At 34.7% G+C, this 26,619-nt stretch overlaps 2 protein-coding genes across 2 annotated transcripts; both read right to left on the reverse strand.

Moving 5' to 3' along the window:
- Positions 1-7,116: 7,116 nt before the first annotated feature.
- On the reverse strand, positions 7,117-8,618 carry LOC122608911. The gene is made up of 2 exons (XM_043781982.1): positions 7,703-8,618; positions 7,117-7,526 (listed from the first exon to the last, which is right to left on the reverse strand). The coding sequence occupies exons 1-2, from the start codon at positions 8,616-8,618 to the stop codon at positions 7,117-7,119; spliced, it is 1,326 nt and encodes a 441-aa protein (XP_043637917.1).
- A 7,280-nt stretch (positions 8,619-15,898) lies between these two features.
- Positions 15,899-19,525, reverse strand: LOC122607533 (thylakoidal processing peptidase 1, chloroplastic-like). The gene is made up of 6 exons (XM_043780523.1): positions 18,483-19,525; positions 17,736-17,804; positions 17,560-17,628; positions 17,393-17,479; positions 17,240-17,307; positions 15,899-16,385 (listed from the first exon to the last, which is right to left on the reverse strand). Exons 1-6 carry the CDS (start codon positions 19,188-19,190, stop codon positions 16,274-16,276), a joined length of 1,113 nt encoding a protein of 370 aa, XP_043636458.1. The 5' UTR covers positions 19,191-19,525; the 3' UTR covers positions 15,899-16,273.
- Between the last annotated feature and the right edge of the window lie 7,094 nt (positions 19,526-26,619).

Here is a 26,619-nt window from a genome sequence, read left to right on the forward strand (position 1 = left end):
TGATTGATTGAGATTTGAGTAGAGAGAATGGATGTTAGGTAAATATATAATTGATATATGGATATTTTAGAAAAGTAAATGTTAAAACTTAAAATGTAAACATGTGAGATTTGCTTTATAATATAGTATAGATATTTTAGTTTAGTTGTGTTTGGGTTTATATATGAACTCAGATTAATGAATATAAACACAGTTTTATCTTTCGATATTTGGATGAACAAAAATACATGAACAAGGTCACATGTGTCAGTTTATCTGTTCGATTAAATTATTATAGCAAGTCTGATGGCTTAATTAGCTACATAGGTAAACTAATCTACATTTAGATCATGTGTTTTAATAGAGTAGCTCGAAAAGACCTTTCAATATTTATATTAAGAAAAATTTAATCGTTTTTCTCTTGCTCGCTATCAAACCCCAATTAAATATCCAAAAATCATTCTTTTGTGATAGCTATTGTATAGTTTTAGCCAAACTTTGTGTTTGTATTATGCGTCGATACAATGATGTTAGAAAGCAACAAAAAATGCCACATGAAATTTGACCACATACGTTGAATTGAATAAATATGATGTTCTTTGAAAAGCAAGTCATAAGTAATATGTGGCACGTCTCATAAAACTTTCACTCTTTCACTTTATTTCATTTCAATCAATTACAGTATATTATAAAAGTATTTAATGACAATTAATAAATTTGACTCTTAAAAGGAGACATGAAATGAACTAATATAACATGTTATTGAAAACTTTATAGAACTTGTTTTGCCAAAAGGAATTTTTGTCAATTTTTAAGGATTACGTTTGCTAATTAATCCTTGCTTCAGCATGTAACATGATTATATGAAATCCTGTAAGAACAAATATATAGAATATCTTATGATGTGTTGTTATTTACCTATAACAAAACCAACTGTTTTTCTTTCTTTTTTATAGTGTTATAACAAATACAACAGTTACACTTAATAGTTTTTACAACATAACATATTAAACTACTTTTTGCTTTGAACAATATAATAATTACTAATTACGTTTTAAAAAAGAGTTCACGTGAAAATATGAGAAAGTTTTAGGAGATTCCCAATAGTCATATAGTGTACTGGACACGGGATTTACGATATTAACAATATTAGATCTCCATACATTTAAGTCATAAAAGCTTACAATTTAAAAAAAAACACGGTTTTAAGTGTTATATTTTATAAGTTGTAGTACAATAATCATATAGGTTCCTTACTGTCATTATTAGCCTAGACATATTGATGGAATTGTTTGTCGTAGTCATTCCACAAGGCACATGCTATATAAAATAATTTCTCCATTATAGAATATTTTGAAACAGATGTACTCATAATGTGATATTATTAGGAAAACAATTAAGAATTAAAATATAAACATATTTGTGATCCTGTACTTAGACACTCAAGTATATGTATTTAATCATGATGCGCGTTCATAACACGCATATGTTTATTTTCAATCACTTGTTCTATGATTATGATAACAATTAGGATTGTTTTTATATTATTTGATAACAATTAGGACTTTTCTAATATTTGTTAATAAGTCATTAGGTTTTCAAATTACTTTTTGTAGAAAATATTTCATATGTTAATTTATTTTTTATTTAATTAAATGATTGTAAATTTTAAAAAATTCTCTCAAGTTGATGGCTAAAAATAAATATAAATGAATTATTCAGGGCTAAAAAGTGTAAATTATTGATGGAAAACAAAAAAGTGTAAATTAATGAGATTTTTTTTACAAATTAATATAAATATTAATATAATAATATATTTGGATATGATTAATTATGATTTTTAATTTGTAGTTTATCTAGATGATGACATCATCAAAAGTCAATTTGATTAAATCGAACGATGTAATTGGTTAATTAGTTATTAGTTCAACTGTTTTATAGTATATATTAAGATTAATTAAGATTAATATTACGTACAAGTATATATTACATATCAGGTATTCGCGAGTTATATGGGCCGACGTACCTACGTAGACCGACTTTGAAAGGACTGGACTCGATAAACCGAAATCATATACTTTTTTTTACTGCACCGCAGTGGATATCCTCGGCCAGAACTTGAACAAGCCCCACTGCGCCGCAGTGGGTACGACACATCTCCCACTGCGCCGCAGTGGGAAGAACTGAAATTATATCCGTGGGATTCCACTGCGCCGCAGTGGGCAAAGTCACCCCCACTGCGCCGCAGTGGACCACCTGACAGCAAACCTAAAACTCATTTCAACCATGAACAATTCGTAATCATCAAATTTTGAACCAACAGCTGAAAGACACTTTTTAGAGATTTATAACGACTTCATAGACACATTTCGAACACAATTACAACATAGTTTGTTTCATAAATCCAAGATCAACCCTAACGGGTCATTTACCTGTTTTGGCACCATTAACACCCAAATACGACATTTCCAACTTCCAAAACTTTACAACTTGAAAATTTACAGAAATGTTACAGAAACATGACTCCAAAACAAAATGTACCATGAGCCAAAGGAGAGGGACAACTAGGTATCTACACCAAAAGATTCTCACCCATTCAAGGATGACCTAAATACCTTCAAAAACTTCCAAGGATTACTCCAAGCTCTAAATCAATTTTCTTCAATCAACAACACTAGTTCTTTCTTCCGGAACTACCTATAAAAGAGTAAACAACTAAAACATAAGCAAAGACTTAGTGAATATACTTGCATACATTTACGAATACGAAGGAGGGCCAAGTACAAGGACTTTCACATGTAACCTATGACATCATCATGTCACATTTACATATTCACCTTGCACACTAACATCACATATATGGATCCATATAAGCTAAACAACATAATCATGATCATCTATCGGGGTTCTTAGGCCACCGGAGGTTCTTAGGCCTCAATAGATCAACTATCGGGGTTCTTAGGCCCCGGAGGTTCTTAGGCCTCACAATCACAATGCCCCACATGGGCTAATGCCGCATCAACTACCACAAATGGACAGATAAACTTCAACATGAAATGGTCAAAACCACTATGGACAAAAGGCTTCAACATGACGTGGTCAATTGATCCAACATAAACATAAAGGTATGCAAATATACTCACTTCCTCTGCAGCAAGGACAACAAAGCTAAACAATAATGCTCAACAAGCTACACCTATGATCATAACATAAAATGCATAAGCTTTCACTCACAATTTGACTAGCTTAACTTAATCATACTCAATTACTAGCCTTTTCTAAACCCAAAACCCAACCCAATTGTCATTGAGTTACTTTCATTCATACAATAACACTAAATAGCTCATTCTACCATTTTCATCATTATCTCAATAACTAGAAAAACTCATCTTTTCTCATTAACCCAAATTATTTCAAGAACTTATCAATTTCATAATCAAACACATTAAATAACTCAATGACAACTAGGTTAACCAAGGAATTGGGGGAAAATGCCCATAATTCAATTTCTAGCAAAACTCCCAAATTGGTTCATTCATGAACCCTAAATTCAAAAGAGGGAAGAAAACTAAATTAAGGGAAATCAATACCTCAATCAATGGAAAATAAAAGATTAGGGTTTTCAAGCCACAAATTCTTCCCCTTCTTCAATCAATTTTCGGCCACCATCACCTAATCCACAAACCCTAGCTTTTGGATTCTTAATTGAAGATTATTTGATGGTGATGGATAATATGGGTGTTCTTATTCTTGAATTAAAGAGAGAATTGTCTTAATATGTGAAATGAAAAAGAAGAAATGCATGAAGGAAGTGTTGAAGAACAAAGTGGAAGTGTGAGTCAAGGAAAAAGAAGTTGGCTGGCACCTCCCTGGCTTGCCACGACTCAACAGAAATTTGTGGGTATTAACACCCGCTATCCGCCAAAGTTCCAACTAAATTAACCCCATAATCAAAAATAAAATACTAAGAAATTAATTTAATGTCAAAACTATAAAAATGGGTTAATTTCTTTTATCTTAAAATATTTGGGGTGTTACAACTCTCCCCCACTTGGAACGGATCACGGCCTCGTGATCTAAGCCATATGCAAAGACGGATAATAAACTAGCACATCATGCTCGGATTCCCATGTACAATCGGACATCCTACCATGCCTCCACAATACCTTGTAAGTTCTCACCGTCTTGTTTTGTACTCTTCTAAGCTCTTCCTCAACTATGGCAATCGGCTCCTGAACATAATTCAACTTATTGTCGACCTCAATCTCATTCAATGGCACATAGGAAGACTCGTCGGCAAGGCATTTTCTAAGATGCGACACATGAAAAGTAGGGTGAATTCCCGATAACTCTTCCGGTAACTCTAAACGGTATGCAACTTTGCCAACTTTAGCCAAAATCTTGAATGGACCAATAAAACGAGGACTCAATTTTTCACGCTTCCTAAATCGTAGAACGCCTTTCCAAGGTGAAACTTTCAACAAAACACGGTTACCTACTTGAAATTCAATTGGTCTTCTTCTTTTATCCGCATAAGACTTTTGCCGATCCTGAGCCGCCTTAAGTCTTTCCTTGATCACATCAATCTTTTCGATGGTTTTCAACACTACTTCCGTGCCCCCTATTTCTCTCTGGCCTACTTCTCCCCAACAAATTGGAGATCGACACTTTCTTCCGTACAACATCTCATACGGTGGCATTTGAATGTTAGAATGGTAACTATTGTTGTATGAGAATTCTACCAAAGGCAAGTGAAGATCCCAAGTGCCTCCAAAATCGATTATACATGCCCGAAGCATGTCCTCAAGTGTTTGGATGGTTCTCTCACTTTGACCATCCGTTTGTGGGTGATAAGCGGTGCTAAGCTTGAGCTTGGTCCCCATATCTTCATGAAATTTCCGCCAAAAGTGAGAAGTGAAACGAGTGTCTCTGTCCGAAACAATGGAGATAGGAACTCCATGTCTAGCTACGACTTCTTTCACATAGATCTTTGCCAACACTTCGGATGATGATGCCTCACGGATAGGAAGAAACAAGGCACTCTTGGTTAGTCTATCGACTATCACCCATATTGTATCAAATTGATTTCTAGGGGTCTTGGGCAATTTTGTGATGAAATCCATGGTGATCTCTTCCCACTTCCATTTGGGAATTTCCAACGGTTGCATCATACCATAAGGCTTTTGATGCTCCGCCTTCACTTGTGCACAAGTCAAGCATTTCTCAACATACTTCACCACATCTCGCTTCATACCGGGCCAACAATATTCCATCTTCAAATCATGATACATCTTTGTAGCACCGGGGTGAATGGAGTACTTGGACTTGTGAGCCTCATCAAGTAGAACTTGCTTCAACTCACAAGAGAATGGGATCCAAATCCTCCCAAAACGTAAGGTAAGGCCACGAGAATCCTTAGTAAAATATTGAATTTGACCTTGAATTCTTTCTCTCTAGGGATCTCGTTGCAAGGCCTTTTCTTAAGCTTCTTTAACTTGATCGAAGAAATCGTTGGTGATCAAGACCCATAGGGGAGAAACAACTAGAGCATGATGAGAACTCTTCCGAATCAAGGCGTCCGCCACAACATTAGCCTTCCCGGGATGGTACAAGATCTCACAATCATAATCTTTCAAAAGATCTAACCATCTTCTTTGGCAATTATTGAGATCTCGTTGTTCAAAGAAGTATTTGAGGCTTTTATGATCGGAATAGACGGTAAACTTGACTCCATAGAGATAATGGCGCCAAATTTTTAAAGCAAGGACCACCGCCGCTAACTCCAAATCATGAGTAGGGTACCGCTTCTCATGCTCTTTCAATTGTCTCGATGCATAGGCAATGACTTTCCCTCGTTGCATAAGGACACAACCGAGGCCATTAGATGATGCATCGCAATACACCACCATATCTTCCAACCCATCGGGCAAAACAAGAACCGGTGCTTGGCTTAATCTCTCTCGCAATTGTTGGAAAGCCATTTCTTGCTCACTTTTCCATTCAAACTTAATATTCTTTCGAGTCAATTTGGTCAATTAGGAAGCTATTTTAGAAAAGTCTTGGATGAAACGATGGTAATAGCCTACTAGACCGAGAAAACTTCTAATTTCCGTCGGATTTTTAGGTTGCTCCCACTTCATCGCCGCACTAATCTTAGCCGGATCCACCGCGATTCCTTCACTATTAACAACATGGCCAAGAATTTGCACCTCCCTTAGCCAAAATTCACATTTGGAGAATTTGGCATAGAGTTTCTCCCTACGCAACGTTTCCAACACCTCCCTTAAATGAACTTCATGATCGGACGAACTCTTGGAATAAATGAGAATATCATCAAGGAAAACGATCACGGACTTATCGAGCATGGGACGACAAACACGGTTCATAAGATCCATGAATGCCGCGGAAGCGTTCGTGAGACCAAAAGGCATGACAACGAATTCAAAGTGGCCATAACGAGTCCGGAAAGCGGTTTTCGGAATATCTTCATCACGTACCTTGAGTTGATGATAACCCGATCGAAGATCTATTTTAGAAAAATATGAAGCTCCTTGAAGTTGATCAAATAGGTCGTCAATTCTAGGCAAGGGGTATTTGTTCTTTACGGTGACTTTGTTGAGTTCACGATAATCGATACACATCCGCATGCTACCATCCTTCTTTTTGACAAAAAGTACAGGTGCGCCCCAAGGAGAGTTACTAGGTCGAATGAAACCCTTTTCAAGTAACTCTTGGAGTTGCTTCATCATTTCTTGCATTTCTGAAGGAGCCAAACGGTAAGGAGCTTTAGCAATGGGGTTAGCCCCCGGAATGAGATCAATGGAGAATTCAACTTGTCGTTCAGGAGGAATACCCGGCAAGTCCTCGGGAAAAACATCGACGAAATCTTTAACAATGGGGATGTCTTCGATAGAAAGGGGTTTCTTATCAACATCAACGATGTGAGCAAGATAAGCAGGACATCCATGGGATATGTAACGTTTGGCACGAGCGAAGGTACACACGGACATAGAACGTTCTTTCCTATCACCGTAGACCACCAAGTCTTCGCCCTTAGAATTCTTCAAGTATACCACTTTTTCATTACACGCAATCTTGGCGTTACAAGAGCTTAACCAATCCATACCTAGGATTATGTCAAACTCTCCCCATTGGAAAAGGAATTAGATTAGCTTGGAAGAGTTCTGAAGAGATCTTAATTTCACATCCTTTATACACATCCCTCACTAATTCCATCCTACCATTCCCAACCTCAACTTGCAAAGTATTTTCTAGACACGACTTAGATACGGGAATAACATGAATTACTCTAGTTGCAACAAACGACCTATTCGCCCCTGAATCAAAGAGAATTCGCATAGGCACATCATATACAAGAAATGTACTTGTAACGACATCATCCGCATTCCTAGCTTGTTCCACCATTAGTTGGAACGATCTCCCTCGTTGATTTCCATGAGCTTGGGCATTCCTTCTCTCCGCCTCCCTCCTCCTCTCTTCAAGTCTTTCTTCTTCAGTCAATTGGGGCAAGAACTTTTCATATGTCCCTCTTCATAGCACTTAAATCATATAACTGGTTTGTGTAGTTTCGACTTGCATTCCCGGCTTGTGTGTCCCGGTTTCCCGCATGTATAACAACCCTTCTCCGTCGCCCTACATATCCCCGAATGATTCTTCTTACATTGATGGAAAAAAGGAACATTCCTCCTATTAGAAAAATTACCGGAACCACCCTCTTGTCTAAACTTCTTGTTTGGGGAGTTTACATCTTCATGTTTCCTTTTCAAGTCACCTTCATCCCCCCTAGACATTTCAATTTCATGGTCCCTGGCCACATCCGCCAACATGGAGAAAGACTCCATTTGACATAAGCTAATTTTCTCCCGCAAGCTCTTCTTCAATTTCAAATAAAATTGCTCCTTAAGCAATTGATCATTCCCTAGAAATTCCGGACAAAATTGTGCCTTGTCCAAGAATTGAGCCCGGAATTCATTTAAGCTCATGCTACCTTGACAATCGTTGAGGAATTCACTCCTCAACTTAGTAACTTCGGCTTCAGACCGGAATTCCTTGAAGAACAAAGTCTTGAACTCGAGCCATTCTATATTATCCAAGGCCCCCTTCTTCACTGTCAACAAACCATCCCACCACCTCTTGCCACTATTTCTCAACATTCCCACCACGAAAACAACCTTCAAATGTGAGGGGCATTGACTAGTACGGAATGCCCCTTCAATTTCCGAGATCCACCGAGTACAAACTATAGGATCACGATCACCGTGATACTCCGGTGGGTGGCATACCTCAAAATCCCGAAATGTGAACTTTTTCTTGTAAGTTCTTTCTTCCGTAACTTCCACATCCCTTTCCTCCTCGTTCTTCTTATCTTTCTCTTTGGCATCCCGTCTTTCAAATTCTCGTTGCACATTGACCACAACTTCTTCTCTGATCATTTGAGCAATGTGGTCATTCACTGCTCCTTCCAAAGTCTGGTTCAACCTCTTCAGCAAGATGGGAGTATACTTTTCTAATGCCCTCCCTATTTGGTCAGATATATCCATACTATCTTCATCAAATACGGGCTCCTCTTCTTCATTTCGTCTATTGTGTTCATCCTCTTCATTATGATTTTCAGCCATACTATAAAAAGAGTAGATAAAATTGTTTTAAATGTACACCCCATCTCTCTCGAGCTAAAAGTCAAAACCTATAACTTTATACTAAACCGTCCTAAGGTTTGATGTCGTCAGTTTATACAATTGTTAGTACTTCAACCACAATAAGGCCGACTTCTTATTGTTCTTTAAATACTAGCAAATGGATAAACTAGCATCATCAAATGCATCCTTCGGTCCCATATAAAATTTCGGTCACCTAAGGTCGAGTCTCAACTAAGGTTTAAGTCTAGGCACTCTCTACTCGAGGGAATACCTAAATCCCTTAAACCTTGGCTTTGATACCAACTTGAAAGGACTGGACTCGATAAACCGAAATCATAAATTTTTTTTTTTAAACCCCACTGCGCCGCAGTGGGTCGAAGACTCCCCACTGCACCGCAGTGGATATCCTCGGCCAGAACTTGAACAAGCCCCACTGCGTCGAAGTGGGTACGACACATCTCCCACTGCGCCGCAGTGGGAAGAACTGAAATTATATCCGTGGGATTCCACTGCGCCGCAGTGGGCAAAGTCACCCCCACTGCGCCGCAGTGGACCACCTGAAAGCAAACCTAAAACTCATTTCAACCATGAACAATTCGTAATCATCAAATTTCGAACCAACAGCTGAAAGACACTTTTTAGAGATTTATAACGACTTCATAGACACATTTCAAACACAATTACAACATAGTTTATTTCATAAATCCAAGATCAACCCTAACGGGTCATTTACCTGTTTTGGCACCATTAACACCCAAATACGACATTTCCAACTTCCAAAACTTTACAACTTGAAAATTTACAGAAATGTTACAGAAACATGACTCCAAAACAAAATGTACCATGAGCCAAAGGAGAGGGACAACTAGGTATCTACACCAAAAGATTCTCACCCATTCAAGGATGACCTAAATACCTTCAAAAACTTCCAAGGATTACTTCAAGCTCTAAATCAATTTTCTTCAATCAACAACACTAGTTCTTTCTTCCGGAACTACCTATAAAAGAGTAAACAACTAAAACATAAGCAAAGGCTTAGTGAATATACTTGCATACATTTACGAATACGAAGGAGGGCCAAGTACAAGGACTTTCACATGTAACCTATGGCATCGTCATGTCACATTTACATATTCACCTTGCACACTAACATCACATATATGGATCCATATAAGCTAAATAACATAATCATGATCATCTATCGGGGTTCTTAGGCCACCAGAGGTTCTTAGGCCTCAATAGATCAACTATCGGGGTTCTTAGGCCCCGGAGGTTCTTAGGCCTCACAATCACAATGCCCCACATGGGCTAATGCCGCATCAACTACCACAAATGGACAAATAAACTTCAACATGAAATGGTCAAAACCACCATGGACAAAGGGCTTCAACATGATGTGGTCAATTGATCCAACATAAACATAAAGGTATGCAAATATACTCACCTCCTCCGCAACAAGGACAACTAAGCTAAACAATAATGCTCAACAAGCTCAACCTATGATCATAACATAAAATGCATAAGCTTTCACTCACAATTTGACTAGCTTAACTTAGTCATACTCAATTACTAGTCTTTTCTAAACCCAAAACCCAACCCAATTGTCATTGAGCTACTTTCATTCATACAATAACACTAAATAGCTCATTCTACCATTTTCATCATTATCTCAATAACTAGAAAAACTCATCTTTTCTCATTAACCGAAATTATCACAAGAACTTATCAATTTCATAATCAAACACATTAAATAACTCAATGACAACTAGGTTAACCAAGGAATTGAGGGAAAATGCCCATAATTCAATTTCTAGCAAAACTCCCAAATTGGTTCATTCATGAACCCTAAATTCAAAAGAGGGAAGAAAACTAAATTAAGGGAAATCAATACCTCAATCAGTGGAAAATAAAAGATTAGGGTTTTCAAGCCACAAATTCTTCCCCTTCTTCTATCAATTTTCGGCCACCATCACCCAATCCACAAACCCTAGCTTTTGGATTCTTAATTGAAGATTATTTGATGGTGATGGATAATATGGGTGTTCTTATTCTTGAATTAAAGAGAGAATTGTCTTTATATGTGAAATGAAAAAGAAGAAATGCATGAAGGAAGTGTTGAAGAACAAAGTGGAAATGTGAGTCAAGGAAAAAGAAGTTGGCTGGCACCTCCTTAGCTTGCCACAACTCAACAGAAATTTGTGGGTATTAACACCCGCTATCCGTCAAAGTTCCAACTAAATTAACCCCATAATCAAAAATAAAATACTAAGAAATTAATTTAATGTCAAAACTATAAAAAAGGGTTAATTTCTTTTACCTTAAAATATTTGGGGTGTTACAGACTTGGACTGACCTTCAGCGCATATACGACATGCATGAGCAGCTACACGGTTTCCCGGGCATGATTGGTAGTATTGATTGCATGCATTGGACGTGGGAGATGTGTCCTACCGCATGGCGCGGTACGCACACACGTGGGGATATTGGGAGTCCTAGTATGATACTTTAGGCCGTTGCTTGAGCTGACTTATGGATTTGGAACGCGGGGCTCCCACAACGACATCAACATGTTTGAGTCGTCCCCCAATCTTGAAGAGATAATATCCGGATTGGCACCTAAAGGTAAATTATTATCTTATAAATGTTATTATTATATATTATTACATATATTTTCATATTATTTTGTGAAACACGTGTTACATTCATAATTTGTAGGTGCTTTTTATGCTCACAGTAACTTTTACAAATCCGGTTATTATTTATCCGATGGTATCTATCCATAGTGTGCTACTTTTGTGAAGACTTTCACCGATCCGATTGACGAAAAGAGGAAGTACTTCAAGAAGAAACAGGAGTCGGCTCGCAAGGATATTGAAAGAGCTTTTGGGGTTTTGAAGAAAAGGTGGAAAGTTCTTAGTTTCCCTTCGCGATATTGGGACAAGGATAGAATGCATGACGTGATATATACTTGTATTATTTTGCATAATATGATTTTGGAGGATGAAGATAAAGCCTATTGTCAAGACTTCAACGAGCACGACCCAACCATGGACCCGGCTTACTGGAAGAAACAAACTCCAATGGATCAAAGAATTATAAACTCTCTCGCCGTAAGGAGTAGGGAAACACACAACATACTATTGGCGGATTTGGTTGATCATCTATAGGAGAACCGCCATGCACCTGCCGAAGAATATGTGCCGCCTACTGTGGAAGATTATTTTAGCGATGACGACTAGTTTTTTTTTTTAATGTGTGTTTAATGTTTTTTACATAATGATTGTTTTGTTTTGAATTTTTTTAATGTTTTTTAAGTATTTTTAATGTTTTTTCGGATTTTTTTATGTATTTTAAAGTGTTTTTCATAATTTTTATGTTTTCTAAATAAATAATAATGTTTTTTATCTAAAAACAAAGTCAACATACAAATAAAAAATAAATCAATCAATACCCTACCCCACCTTCCAGGCAATACCGCTCCCTTTTTTTTTTCCCAGGCAACCCCCAACAACCCAGGATGCCACATGGCGCGCTGTGGTGAAAGTAGCTCTACCCCCGGCAATACCACTCCGGATATCCTAAGACCACACGGGTCAATAGAATTGACTCTGAACATACTCCTCATATAATTACTGATCTATTGGTATTTGATGATTAGCCACATTTGAATATTCAATACATCTAAGGAATGCTTGGATCAAAGGGTCTATTATTCATAGGCTAGTTTCAAGTGGCTTCGACCTAGTTAACTTTATTTAGATGAAATAGTTCACCATTCGAAGGCCGTAAACAATGTAGGCAATTGCATGATTACAGAAGCAATGAATACCTAGTTTACGGCAAAGACTACAAGAATTACAGACTTTTGATCTTACTAATCAAAAGAAAGAATTCTTTGAATATGCATTAACAATTTAAGAAATGAAAGTAGAAAGACCAATCCTAAAAAGCCACAAATAGCCATCAATACAGTTAATTAACAAACCGGTGGACATAAACGATCCAAATACACAGAATGCAGGAGACCGCAAACATTGAGGTAAAATATTTACAATGCTTACGATGATGAGCTGCAACGGCAAAAGAAAAGTGGGACAAACGGTAAATTGTTAGAAAAAGGAGACATTCAAGATTCACCCTCTGTTTAGATAGGGAGGATGAACGGGTCAAGAATGTGCAACGCTTCTTCTTGCATCACAATTGGTGTCTGATACTTTTGTGGGTGGCCAGTACCGAAATACAGACCTGCCCACAATGTTTTCTACTGGAAGAGGACCCCTGCAACATAACAAGTCATCCACAAATAATAATTTTAAAGAAAAAAAGTGATTTAAACTAGAAACTATGCATTTAGATGGCAAGAAATGATGAAGATAGGAACATTCTTTATGCGATTAGTATTCCCAGTTGGATATAACTTTAGATACAGAAACCAGACACTTGTGTAGCATGGATGTATGGATTTTGATACTTTTTCGGAAAAAAAAAAAAAAAGTTCCCTTGTGGTTTCATAGGTTTAATGTGGTATGAATAGATCAAGTGTCATTTACTGTTCATATTGTGATTACAGGGTTTACTGTTACAGAAAATACATTTAAAGTTTGGCAAACATTTGGAAGGGAAAACAACCAGAACGATTTCTTTAAAGGGTCCCAGTGGGAACACGTGGCAGGCTGATTTTGTTGAGGGAAAGGGATCATGCATCTTTGTTGAGTCATATGGTTGACTCTGCGCTACATACTTTCTGTGGCGGGTGGCTGAGTTTTGTTCGTGATAATGATCGATATTAATGTGAGAGATGTCTGCATATTTGAACTAATCGGCAAGTGTGAATTGTGTTTGAATATTCTTAGAGATAGACAGGAATCCTTAGACTAGGAAGATGGTGATGTTAATTAATGGGTTGACTAATGGCGTTTCTCAGAAAATCCATGAAAGTCAAAGGAAAATGTCGTAAAACCCAGAGCCATGGGATCTGTTGCTGGCTCCCAATCAAGAACCGCTAATAGAAAGTCAGGTATAGGTCGAAAATGACTTTAATCACGATTGTGATTATTTGTTTGTTTATTAGCTTATAATGCTAGGAAGTGAAATGTTGATAGCAATAACGTATTCAGCAAGAGTGCTATTCCAGGATATTAATTCACATGTAAAAAGTGTTAAAACTTTTTTAAGACATGATTAAAATATGTAATCTTTTTTGTTAATTTGTTTGCTGACATTGTGTAAAGATATTCAATTGCCATTATCAAATTGCTTGAAAAGTTCCATATCAGTTCTCTACGAGGCACCTTCCTAACTGCAAAACATCAACTATTCTCCACATTTTAAAAGGAGAATGCTAGACAATCAACTCAATTCCTACATAAGTACAGATGCTGCATACCTTTTTGTGGAGGATGGATGGCTTTTGTTCGTGATAATGGCATTCAAATGGGAGGTAACTGTATATTTGAGCTTATTGGTAGATGTGAAATGTGGTTACACATACCTAATGTTGAAAAGAATGTCGTCGACTTAGAATATCAAGCTGGAAATTGACCTCCAAATGCATTCGGCAATGAGTCATCTTGATAAGCAAAAGACCTCAAATTCTGGCGAGTACCATTTGTGTGAATCTTTCTATCAATAAATTGCATTCTGTTGCCAACGCGGAAACCTTGTATGGCAACTCAGATATCCTTTTATCAGAGGTGGCTAAATGGGTGGGTTGGGTTTGACCTGAAACACTTTGTCCAGAATATTACTCGTATAAATACATATTGGACATCTTTTGATCCGTTTCCTTCTCAGATAACTTTTTGTGTTTTTTTTCCGTATGCCTAATTAAAGATAAAACATAACCCATGTTGGCACATTCATAGTTAATGATTTTATATTGCCTCCTTGCTAATCATGAACTTGCATTTGCAAGACTTGTGTTTGTATATATCTTAGTTTTTTTTCATATATGAGGGTAATTGTATCAGATAAAAGTAATGCAGTTTCATTTAGAAAGCTTGCGTTCATAATATTTATTTTACAATTTATATATTATCCCACCATTGCCTAATGAATCCTCCCATATTCCTCCAGAATAATGGCCGCTGATCTATTCGCTAGTGACCAACTGTTTTTGCAGGTGGCACTTTTTCTTCTCTTTTGGGGTTGCTGGTATCAATGTTATGTCGAAACATAATGGGCAGTTAGCAAGAGTAATGTTTTTATCTGCAAAGTGTCAATTCTTTAGGAGAAAATTATGGTGTTTAGTCATCATACAATTACTTCTTGCTGCATAACTCATAACAACCTCTGAGATTTGTACATAACCTATTTGGTCTATTGACTCGTTAGTTTAGTGTGGTTATAGACTTATGGCTGGTGCATTTTACAAATAAAGGGAAAAAGAATCGTCTTGTTCCCTAATAATACTGTTGATTAAGTACATCCATGTTATATAGAAATACTAACATGAAGAATTAGTTAAGAAATTAGAGTTTGCCATGATACTAAACATGGAAATGTTAAAAGAACAAAGCTTTGATACAAAATGTATGATAAAATAGCAGTGGGACTTTGGCTACATTCTTTTTGGTACAACTATTACGCCTATAAAAAATGAAAATGACAAGCTATAATCTTCATTTCTACCATGTTTACCTCTGTCCAAAATTTTGTATATAAACGGAAAAAATAGAACGATAGCGATATGATCTACTTGATTGCATAACGCAACTCCGTCTCAAGCAAATTACAAGCTTCCTTAAAAGTTAAGAAACAGTAAATCTAATGATTCCCAATTTAACAATCCCCAGCTTTTCATAATTATTTGTCGTCTGCTTTTGACTATAAATAGTGCAGGTAACTTTCATGCATTCAAAGAGCTAATGATAAACAAGTTTCTTGAAAACTAGTTTAATCACAAAATTCCCCAAAAACAAGGACCCCAAAATCCAAAAGTATTCATATGGATCCATGAGCTACAAACGACAAGGTAGATGAGCAAATGTATAAACCTGACTTACGGAACACACTTAATATGAGCAAATCTTATCCAAATATACAAGCACATACTATAACTACAACATTTAGCACAAATACTTTTCACAATGAATAACAATGTGACGGTACCAGAAACCTTTCATACAATAGATAACACTTTGTAATAACTTCAAGCAATTAGAATGCAGCATGAGAAACGATTTACAAATGATTCACTGCCAAAAAAATCGCCAACAAAAACAGCAGAATCAAGGACTTCAACCTTTAAAAACAGTATATGCAATAACTCTGGCAAGTACTACTTCCAAGTCACTCAATCATAGCTCTACTAAATTATAAAGAATACATGAATTACAGACTTTTCATCTTACTAATCAAAAGAAAGAATTCTTTAAAAATGCATTAACAATTTAAGAAACAAAAGATAAAAAAACCAATCCTAAACGGCCACAAATAGCCATCAATACAGTTAAATAACAAACCGATGGACATAATTGTCCGATCCAAATACATAGAATGTGGGAGTCTGCAAATAAAGAGGTAAAGTATTCACAATGCTCGGGATGATGAGCGGAAAAGAGGGACAAACAGTAAATTGTCAGAAAAAAGGAGTCATTCAAGATTCACCCTCTGTTTAGGAAGGATCAAAGGGGTCAAGAATGTGCAACGCTTCTTCTTGTATCATAAATGGTGTCTGATACTTTTGTGGGTGGCCAGTACCGAAATACAGACCTACCCACAATGTTCTCTACAGGAAGGGGACCCCTGCACATAACAAGTCACTCACAAATAAGAATACATATGTACATGTAGTGTGACGTGTGTCAAACAACAGAAGTACAGGTGGCAATTTTCAACATTAACATGTCACTCAACTTGATTTATATCTCTAACGCAACAACCAATTAACGTCAAATGAACTTAGCTAAAAGAAGCAGTCAAAAAGAGGGAAGGTTGCCTAAATTCTGTTTAATGCAACCAACTTCATTTGCACTTAACAAAAGGCACAAACTTTTATAAAACTTCACTTAGGCTAATCTCATAAAATAACAAAATTCCAAACACCAAATCAGCTCCACAGAAGGAAAAAAAAAAAATCAGCGTGTAATCAAAGTTGCCACCCCCCAACTCCCAGGAATCATTTTACCCAGATAACAGATTACCTTATTCCAAAACTTTTCAAAAGATGTCATTCAAATAAACTTGAGTACTCCAACCAAGGCAGACTGATCTCATTCTAATAGAACTCACATAGATGTTCATTACTAGAAAATACAATCAACCAAGGCAGACTGATCTCATTCTAATAGAACTCACATAGATGTTCATTACTAGAAAATACAATCAACCAAGGCAGACTGATCTCATTCTAATAGAACTCACATAGATGTTCATTACTAGAAAATACAATCAACCAAGGCAGACTGATCTCATTCTAACTTAATACTACTTTATAAACCATATAAAATAATTCCTATCTTAAAAATAAGATAAAATTGTACACAACAGGTCAACTGGCAGTTCATATATAACTACCCGTTTTGACCCATACCCAACCCATTGGACCCACCCATTTTGACACCTCTTAAAAAACGTATCATTCAAATCATGAGAATTACCAGTTGTGTGAATCAAAACTGTTGTTACGGTTGTCGCCCATCACAAACACATAGCCTTCTGGCACGATCTGTAAAACAACAAAAAGTCGACCCGTTTTAGGATCTTGGTGCTAATCAGCATAACAGCACACTAATAAAGTTTGAAGAAGGTACCATGGGTTTCATTTCATAATGTAATGGCTCTAGAATGAATTCCTCATCTTGGGGAACACCATTTACCAGCAATTTACCATTTTTGACCTGAATCCACGAAATCATGTTAGTACGCCAAACATCAAATCAGATGACTCAAATCTCTTGAAGAGAACATGGTGTCTTACCTCAACACAATCTCCAGCCTTTGCTACAATTCTTTTTATAAAAACATCACTAGAACTGTAACCAATTTCCTGCATGATGAATTAATGAGAACAATATCCGAAAGACACATGAGCCTATGCAAACAGATAAACGACATCAGCTTATAAAAACAAATACTTCAGAACTATGATCTTACCTGGAGAATGGGAGGAGCCTTAAAGATTACAATATCCGAAACTTCTGGCTTCCGAAAGACGTACGAAACCTAAATTACGAAAGGACAAAAGTTCATTATTTTTCAAAGATTCATCTAGTGCTTAACAAAACCTTCCCTATAAAGAACAATTCAAATTAATCTCTATGGATGGTTACATCGGCTACTCTATCAAGCTGTATCATTCTACTACATTGTACTCATTTTCTGGTAGGGTTGTCATTCATTCTATAAGTTGATACAAAACAAGTTACTACGGTTTAAAAGTATCTCGATCACATAAAACAGAGAGTATTACTACTTATAATCATCTTAAAGCAAACATTAATACCACTTATTATCTATATCTTTTTGCAAACAATAGTACTGCTTAATAACATTACTTTACCCAAACACCACTTAGGATACACCAACCCTAAATTACCGATAAACAACCAACAACAAAACAAATTTCTACCTACTAAACACACCAACACAATTCAAAAAAACTAACATTACACCGAAAATACCTACAGCAATCTACTAAACAATCACACTTTTTATTCACTAGCTTTTCTTAATAAGGCATAAAAGTGTCGATTTAACCATTTCAATTGTTCATTCAGCATATAAAACAAACAATAACACAATATCGCTTAATAATACGTATCAAGATTAAAACTTTATCATACCATACAATTCAAACATGTCAATAACCAACAAATTTAACAAATAAAACCAAGATTCTACCTTCTCTGCCAAAATTCGGTCACCGACATCAAGAGTAGGACACATGGAAGCAGACGGAATCGACCTCGGCTCTGCTAACTGAGACCTAAACAAGATACTCACACTTAAAGCCGTAAAAGCCGCCTTGGCATCATCACTACAAACATTCAAGATTTTTGAAATCCATCCATTCCTCTCATTCCTCACATTTCCTACTGTTTTCGGACTACTTACAACCTCGCATTTCGCCGTTTTTAACGACTCGTTAACAATGTCATTCTTTTTCACAAGATTCTTAATTGTCCCACCTTTATCTGCAATTATTCTACTATTTACCTCATTACAAGGCATCCATTTTGACCCTTGCCAAAACGGCAAAATCGAACCGGGTTTTATCGGTGATATCCCAAAAACCCCACCCGAACCCGGATCCGAACAAAAACAACTCGACCCGCCAACTGCCGTTGACTTAACTAACGAAATCAACCCAGCAACAATCGGAGACGTTTTATGACAGTTTTCTAACCCTAATAATTCCTTAGCTAGTCCGGAAAACCCGGCAGAAACCGGGTTATCCGGTGATCGGAAGCCGGGCGGCGGCGGGTCGTAATTCGGAGCTCCGGAAGCCCGGAAAAATTCATGGAGAATTGACCGACAAGCGGTGTTGGATTTTCCGGTTAGGTTTTGAGCAACGTAACCGGAATAAGAAACGGTGAATCGGATCGCCATAACGGATAATTTAATTATGAGAATTAAGATGTGGAGAATTGCTTTCTCGGAGATTCGGTTTTGAGGAAATAAAAAGAGACTGATTATAAAGTGAGAGAATTCATTGAATTGAATCAGAGAATTGTGAGAATTGGGAAAGTAGTAAGGGGGAATTGATTAAGATTGAAATGAATTGGTTAAAGGAAATGACGGAATTATTTTAGGGTTTGATGAATTTGGGGGTGATTGGTTAATTTTTTTGGTTTTTTCTCTCCGGGAAGTGACGGAGAGAATGTGGGGAAAATGAGAAGAAACTAGAAAAGATTTTTTTTTTTTACACCATATGTGTGTGTTATGAAAGTGTTGCGTTTTGGTTATATGAGGCGGCTTACTTTGGGTGAGCTAACTAACCTTATTAATCACTATAATTACAATCACACCCAAATTATACGGATATCATATTAATTCTAGTGTAATACTCCATATCGTAGTATCTTAATGAAAGTAATTAAAAAATTCTTCAATAGATCATCAATTTCTAATGTCAGTTAACACTTGTTGTAATTCGAAAAGAAAAAAGAACTAAATATTTAGATACTACATAAACATTTTAATAAATGTTTATAAAAAGTTCAAATCAATATTTATATAATAAGAGTAAACTTATTATCTTAATTTTTTGTAAAATATGGTTGAAACAAATTCAAATTAATTACTAATAAAACAGAAAATTTTCGGGTTTTGGATGGCAAAATTTTGGATTTTTTCCTCCGAATACTTGTAACGGCTCATGGTCAACATTTCGTTGTCTAAAGTACGTGCAAGGCTTCACCATTATACGGTGAGGTTTTCTTGATGTCGTATACCGACTGAATGTTGGAAAATATATAATATATATATATTTAAAAAAAATATGGAAAACGTGTAAACAATAGTATACTTTCTATTCTTTTTATTTTAATCACATAAGTTTCAATCTTTACATGGTTGCGCACTAAAATATAATACTTTTTAGTAAAGAATAGTATACTTTTTATTCTTTTTATTTTCACTACAAAGATTCGACCTTTACACTTTTAACACTAAACTATAATAATTTTTAGTAAACTATTTATTATTTATATTTTCACCATAATATTTGAACTATTTACACTTTAGCACCAAAATTTCATACTTTTTGATTTTTCTTTTATCTTAAAGTACGGGAAAACATGTTAAGAAAAGTATATTTTTTATTTTTTTATTTTCACAACAATAATTTCACTCTTTACGCTTTTAGCACTAAACTTTTATAATTTTTAGCAAACTTTTTATCTTTTTATTTTGATCACAATATCTTAACTTTTTTACACTTTTACTACTAAACATTCATACTTTTTGATAATCTTTTATTTAAACACAACATTTTAGCCTATTACACTTTAACAACAAACTTTTTAACATATATATTAAAAAGAAGTGTACAAGAAAACATGTAAAGAATAATAAACCTTTTATTCATTTTATTTTCACCACAATATTTGAACTTTTTAAACTTTTAACACTAAATTTTTATACTTTTTGGTTTTCTTTTATTTTCACCGCAACATTTTAGCCACTTATACTTTTAACACTAAACTATTATGTGAACTACTTTCCTTCAAACAAAAAATTCACGGTTTGTTTTTAACTATTACATGCAAAGAATAGTATCGTTTTTATTCTTTTTATTTTCATAACAACATTTTAACTCCTTACACTTTTAGCACTAAACTTTGATACTTTTTTTATTTTCTTTTATTTTCACCAGATTATTTTAACCTCTTACACTTTTAGCACTAAACTTTTATGCGAACTACTTTTATTTTCATACAAAACTTCTATTAGTTTTTTAACGGTTAAGTGCAAAGAAGGGTAACCTTTTTATTCTTTTTGTTTTCACCACAACATTTTAACCCCTTACACTTCTAGCACTAAATTTTTATACTTTTTGATTTTCTTTATTTTCACCACAACATTTAAGCCTCATACCTTAAATATGGATTTTTATATGAAACGACACAACTCGATTTAATTGAAAAATAAGGTTTTTTTTTTTAATAAAAGATATGCGCCGCATACCTTAAATATGTGTTGCATGTCGCGATGCCAAAAAGATCAGAAAGTTTTAATGCATTTGAAAATGCGCCGCATAAACCCATGTTTATCAAATATGCGCCGCATACATAATATATGCATCGCATATGTTCACCTGACAGATCCAAAACCAAGTTTTGACATTTGACTCAACCTACAATCCTTTCAAATTCAATTCTAAGCTTTAGAACACAACATTTCTGAATTCAATCAAATTCATTTACCAAAACTCATTACAAAAGAGAACGTACAAAAATTAGAAATTTCGGCATGACCTTTTCGTAAAATCATTGTCAAAACCTGTTACGGATAATGAGTTTCCAAAATATGTTCATCACAATCAAATTCATTTCTATTGCAAAATGACCCATTGAGAATGACTAAAACTCCTTAACTCTTACACTTGACATAATCAATAATTATACAAAAACAATCAAATGTACTATGAGCCAATAGTTCAAAGGGGTCTCTACAGGTCCTATCAATATTACCATTTTCCTCATTTTTGCTAAGGCAATCAATATCCATAAAACAACTTTAAGCTTCAATCTTTATATTACTTAACTTTGCTTCCTCTTCCGGGACAACCTATAAAAAGGGTAAACAACTAAAAAGTAAGCAAAGCTTAGTGAATAATCTTGCATACTTTTATACACACGAAGGAGGGCAACACACAAAGGATATTACATGTAGCCTATGGCACCGTCGTACTATATCTACATGCTCACCTTTATACTTTAACGCATTACATGGATCCATATAAGCTAATCAACACAATCAATATTAATAATCTTGGAGTTCTTAGGCCCCACTCACAAGAGGTTCTTAGGCCTCATACATCATATCTCAAGAGGTTCTTAGACCTTATAGGTTCTTAGGCCTCACAATCATACTGCCCCAAATTGGGCTCTAACGCCAAATCAAGTACCATACATGAAATCCATCATCATATGGTAATCGACTCGGCGCATATATAAAGATATGCAAGAATACTCACCTCCTCCGCGACAACCAAAACTTAAATCAAGATGACCACAAGAATACAAAATATGTATGCTTCAGCCTATCAACAAATCACAAAAGCATATAAGATCATCAATCACATACTAGGTCGTCTAGACATAATCACTAGCATTTCAAAACCCAACCTATCATTTACAATCTTATATTAATCTTGGTTGGTTCACATAACATGTATCTCTTATATCGTTATCATAATGTCAAACTCACTTTTATAACAAAATCCCCATTTTTATATTTGACTAGGCTGCCTTCAAACGAGCATAACTCAAGTTCTACTAACTCTTTTTACTTGATTAGAGTGACCAAATTTATATGACACATAAATCTACATTTTATATTTAGTGACCAATATGTGAATCATCCTTCAGAGATGACTTCTGGTCGTTTTAAAAACCAACACTGCTGCTGTTTTCACTAACAAAACAGTTTTGACCTTGCTGACTTCAAATGACCATAACTTGAGTTCTACACTATATTTTGACCTCATTCCAGTGGTCACTTGAATCTAACACATTTAGGTACATTTTATCTTCAGTAACAAACACAAGATTTGACCCATATGAGTGTGTTTTACTCATTCTAAAAACTGATACAAAATTGTTTTTGTTGAAAATTCAAAATGACCACATTGACTTTAAAAATTCATAACTCGAGTTCTACTCCATATTTTAAACTCATTCTAGTGGCCACTTCGAACTAACACAATACCATACATTTTCTTTTTAGGACTCAACAAGTAAAAAGTCTGATATAAGGGTGTTTTACACGTTGCAAAATCACATACAGAATCTGTCCAGTTTTGTTCTCACATAGTACTCATCAAAACTTTCTTGCACCCAACTAGAAACCCCTAAATTGATTAAATTTCAAGAATCCTAACTTGTACTGAAACAATTAACTTATTTTAAAGAAAGCCCCAAATTTCCCCAATTCAATTTATAGAAGAATCCTAATTTCTAAAAGAAATCAAAATTAGGTTAAAGGAAAATCATTACCTCAAGCATTCAAGAATAAAGTCTAGGATTAAGATCACAAACTCTTCTCCACCCTCTTTGCTCTTGAAATTCAGCCCACACAACACACATAAACCCACATACACCATTTCTTCCAAAATTATTCTTCTCTAAAAGATGGTTATTATTGATATTGTAATTTAAGAGAATTGATAAATTGAATGGAAGATGAAAACACTTAAATTTGAACTAGAAATTAAGATTAATGGAAGTGAAGAAAGGAATAAGAAAAAAATAATGATATGAGTCACAAAGAAAAATGGCTGGCAACTCCTATGAGTGCCACACCCTTGACAAAAAAAAAGAGTATTTTACCCGCTATCCACTAAAGTTCCAACTGATTTAATCCCGTATTTAAAAATAAAATGGTAGAAAACTATTTTAATGTCAAAACTATAATCAAGGTTAATTTTCATTGGTCATAAAAATTCGGGATGTCACATTATACGAACTACTTTCACTTTCGTACAAAACTTATACTGTTCATTTTTTAACTGACAAATGTCAGTTTTTGTTTTATTTTTAATCATTTGAATAATACATATTTTCTTAAAAAGTTTGTGGTTTTTTAACCTCGGTCCATGAAAGCATACCTATTTGTAACGCATTATCTTTTGAATAATTCTGTTCTATTAAATCGTTAACAAATGTAATGTCTCCCTGGGCAACGCCCGGGTGACATATCTCATTTATCATAAATTTGAAAGTTAGTATAAGATTTGTACAAGATAAAAATATAAGATCAAATTTGTAAAAAGATATCACTATAAATTTCTCTTATAAACGACTACTAAGACATTTGCTCGTCTGTTATTCCTAATCTTTTAGTCATGGTTTCTTCTAAAAGTTCTTGAAACACATTAGGTTTTTGTGTATTAGGGTTGTTTAGATTCGAGCAACCTGAAAGCCGAACTGAAAATATCGGTTATGATTGTGAAATCCTTATCTCACCGACAAGTTTTTCGGGTCAAATTTGCCATTTAGGTGAATACGTTGATCCGCCAACCTAAAAAAGGTTTTAAAATCATAAAGTAATTTTTAAGAGGTTGACCCACCAACCCATTTGAACCAACAATCCACCAATTTGAAATCAACCTGCCAACTCGTTTGACCTATCCACCCGAATCCAAACCATCAACCCGTCAACCTGATTTTTTGTTGTTGTTGGGTTGGTTTGATTTGACAAGTTAGCATGTTCGAATTGAGATTTTCTACCCTATACTTTACTAAGTTGTGTTTGGATTGTGTCAATTTAAAAGTTAAAAGCTTTCAACTATAATAGTCAATTTACATTGTTAACCAATTAAAATGTTTTTTAAATATATTGGACATTGTTTAGTACACATCAATGTTTTATTAATTATAAATATATATTACATCTATTTAAAATAATCTTTATTATTATATTGGAAAATGCTAAATGAAGCCCTTAGGGCTTCACTTAATGTGCATAAAAATGTTGTATATTTCTATATTAAAAGTTCATCCCCTGAATTTTATGGTAAGTGTACAACTAATTAATGCACCTTAACGAAAGCCTTTAGGGCTTCGTTTAGCAAAACCCATCTCTACTCCCTAATAAAGAAAATCCCCCTATTAATTAATTCTGTCTTAACGAAAGCCCTTAGGCTTCGTTTAGCAAAACCCATCTCTACTCCCTAATAAAGCAAATCCCCCTATTAAATAATTCTGTTTTTGAAATACCTTATTTGCCCTTGGACTTTTTTGTTTTTTTTCCTTTACTTAACTACCCAAAATCCCTAATAAAGCAGACCGCCTTCCCCACTACTACCGCCGCATTGCGCGGGTACCATGCTTGTATTATATTTATATAATGTAAGTTTTTCCTTAAAAGTATCGTTATTACTTTTAGAACGATCTTTACATGATATTACAAATACTAGTTTTGATGTATATATGAAACAAACTTAGAAAATATTCTTAAAAAGAAATCGTTGTATATATAAAAAAAATTTACTTTGAAGTATTTGAAGTTTATCATAGATTGAGTAAGTAAAATTGTAATATGCAACAAATGTAAAAAATAGCTAAATAGATATGTAAATGATATATTCATGAAATACATATATGTGTATTATATATATTGATGTAGTTTATAAGCGCAATCAAATAGCTCAAGAACAATTGATTAATCAGAAATCAAAACCATTAACAAGTCAACTTTCTTATAACTCAAATAATAATAATAAACTGAATATTACAATAACCAAAATCATTATTTATATTAAGGGTTTTGCTAAATAAAACTCTATAGACTTTCATTAAGTTGCATTAAATAATTGTTCACTTACCATAAACTTTATGGATGAGTTTTGATATAGAAATGTATAATCTTTTTATGAACGTTAAGTGAAACCTAAAAGCTTAATTTAGCATTTTCCTTATATTAATCCTAACCCTACTAAAATAATAAACAGATCAATACTTACCAAATGATGTAGGTTAGAAGCGTATTCAAATGGCTCGACAAAAGTAAGGATTTTATTCAAATGCTTCGAATCATGATTCGGATGTAAGTTCAAAATTTACAATTTTTAATCAAAATAAACTAGTCCTCTAACAATAAAACTTAAATCCTAATTTATAGAGAAATAAAATCACTTATTATAGCACGAAACATATCCTAAGCAGTTGAAGATAATAATAATTAACATAAATAAATGTCAAAACTTGATCTTGAATTCCTTTACATATATGTAGGCATACATCAAATTTCGGTTCGATTAACTGTAGATACTAAAATTTAAAAACTATTTTGTACCAAATTTTTAATTTTCAGGTTTTATCCGTTTCGATTTTTTGGTTTCGGAACAAGCAGTCTTGTCCATTTTTCCGGTTTTCATTTTTTCTTTACACCCCTAATCATGACACCCTCTCCCCCTAAAGATGAAGATTAAATAACGGGTATCCATGTAAATCTAAGGGCTAGTAAGGATATAAAAGGAAAGAGCGGAGGTTAATATTGCTTAGAAGCGACGACGTAAGCGCATACGAATTGTAGGCCTTTGTTGACTGGATAATGTGCTAGGATGTTCCCTGTTCTACCAACACCCACCCTTTGACTTTTATATTTTATTTTTAAAAAGTAAATAATTAACTCTCACTATTGAATTATGACATATGAAAAAATCAGAGGATAAGATTAGAAAAGAGAATTAGTGAATAGCACATGTCATCCGCTTAAAATGTTAGGAGGATTTTTAGGCTATTTTGTTAAAAAGATTAGTCATTTTCCTTTTAAAACACCTAAACACAAGAGTTTTACATTTATAAGTTAC

The sequence above is a fragment of the Erigeron canadensis genome, chromosome 7 (assembly GCF_010389155.1).
Source record: "Erigeron canadensis isolate Cc75 chromosome 7, C_canadensis_v1, whole genome shotgun sequence".
NCBI classification, from domain to species: domain Eukaryota; kingdom Viridiplantae; phylum Streptophyta; class Magnoliopsida; order Asterales; family Asteraceae; genus Erigeron; species Erigeron canadensis.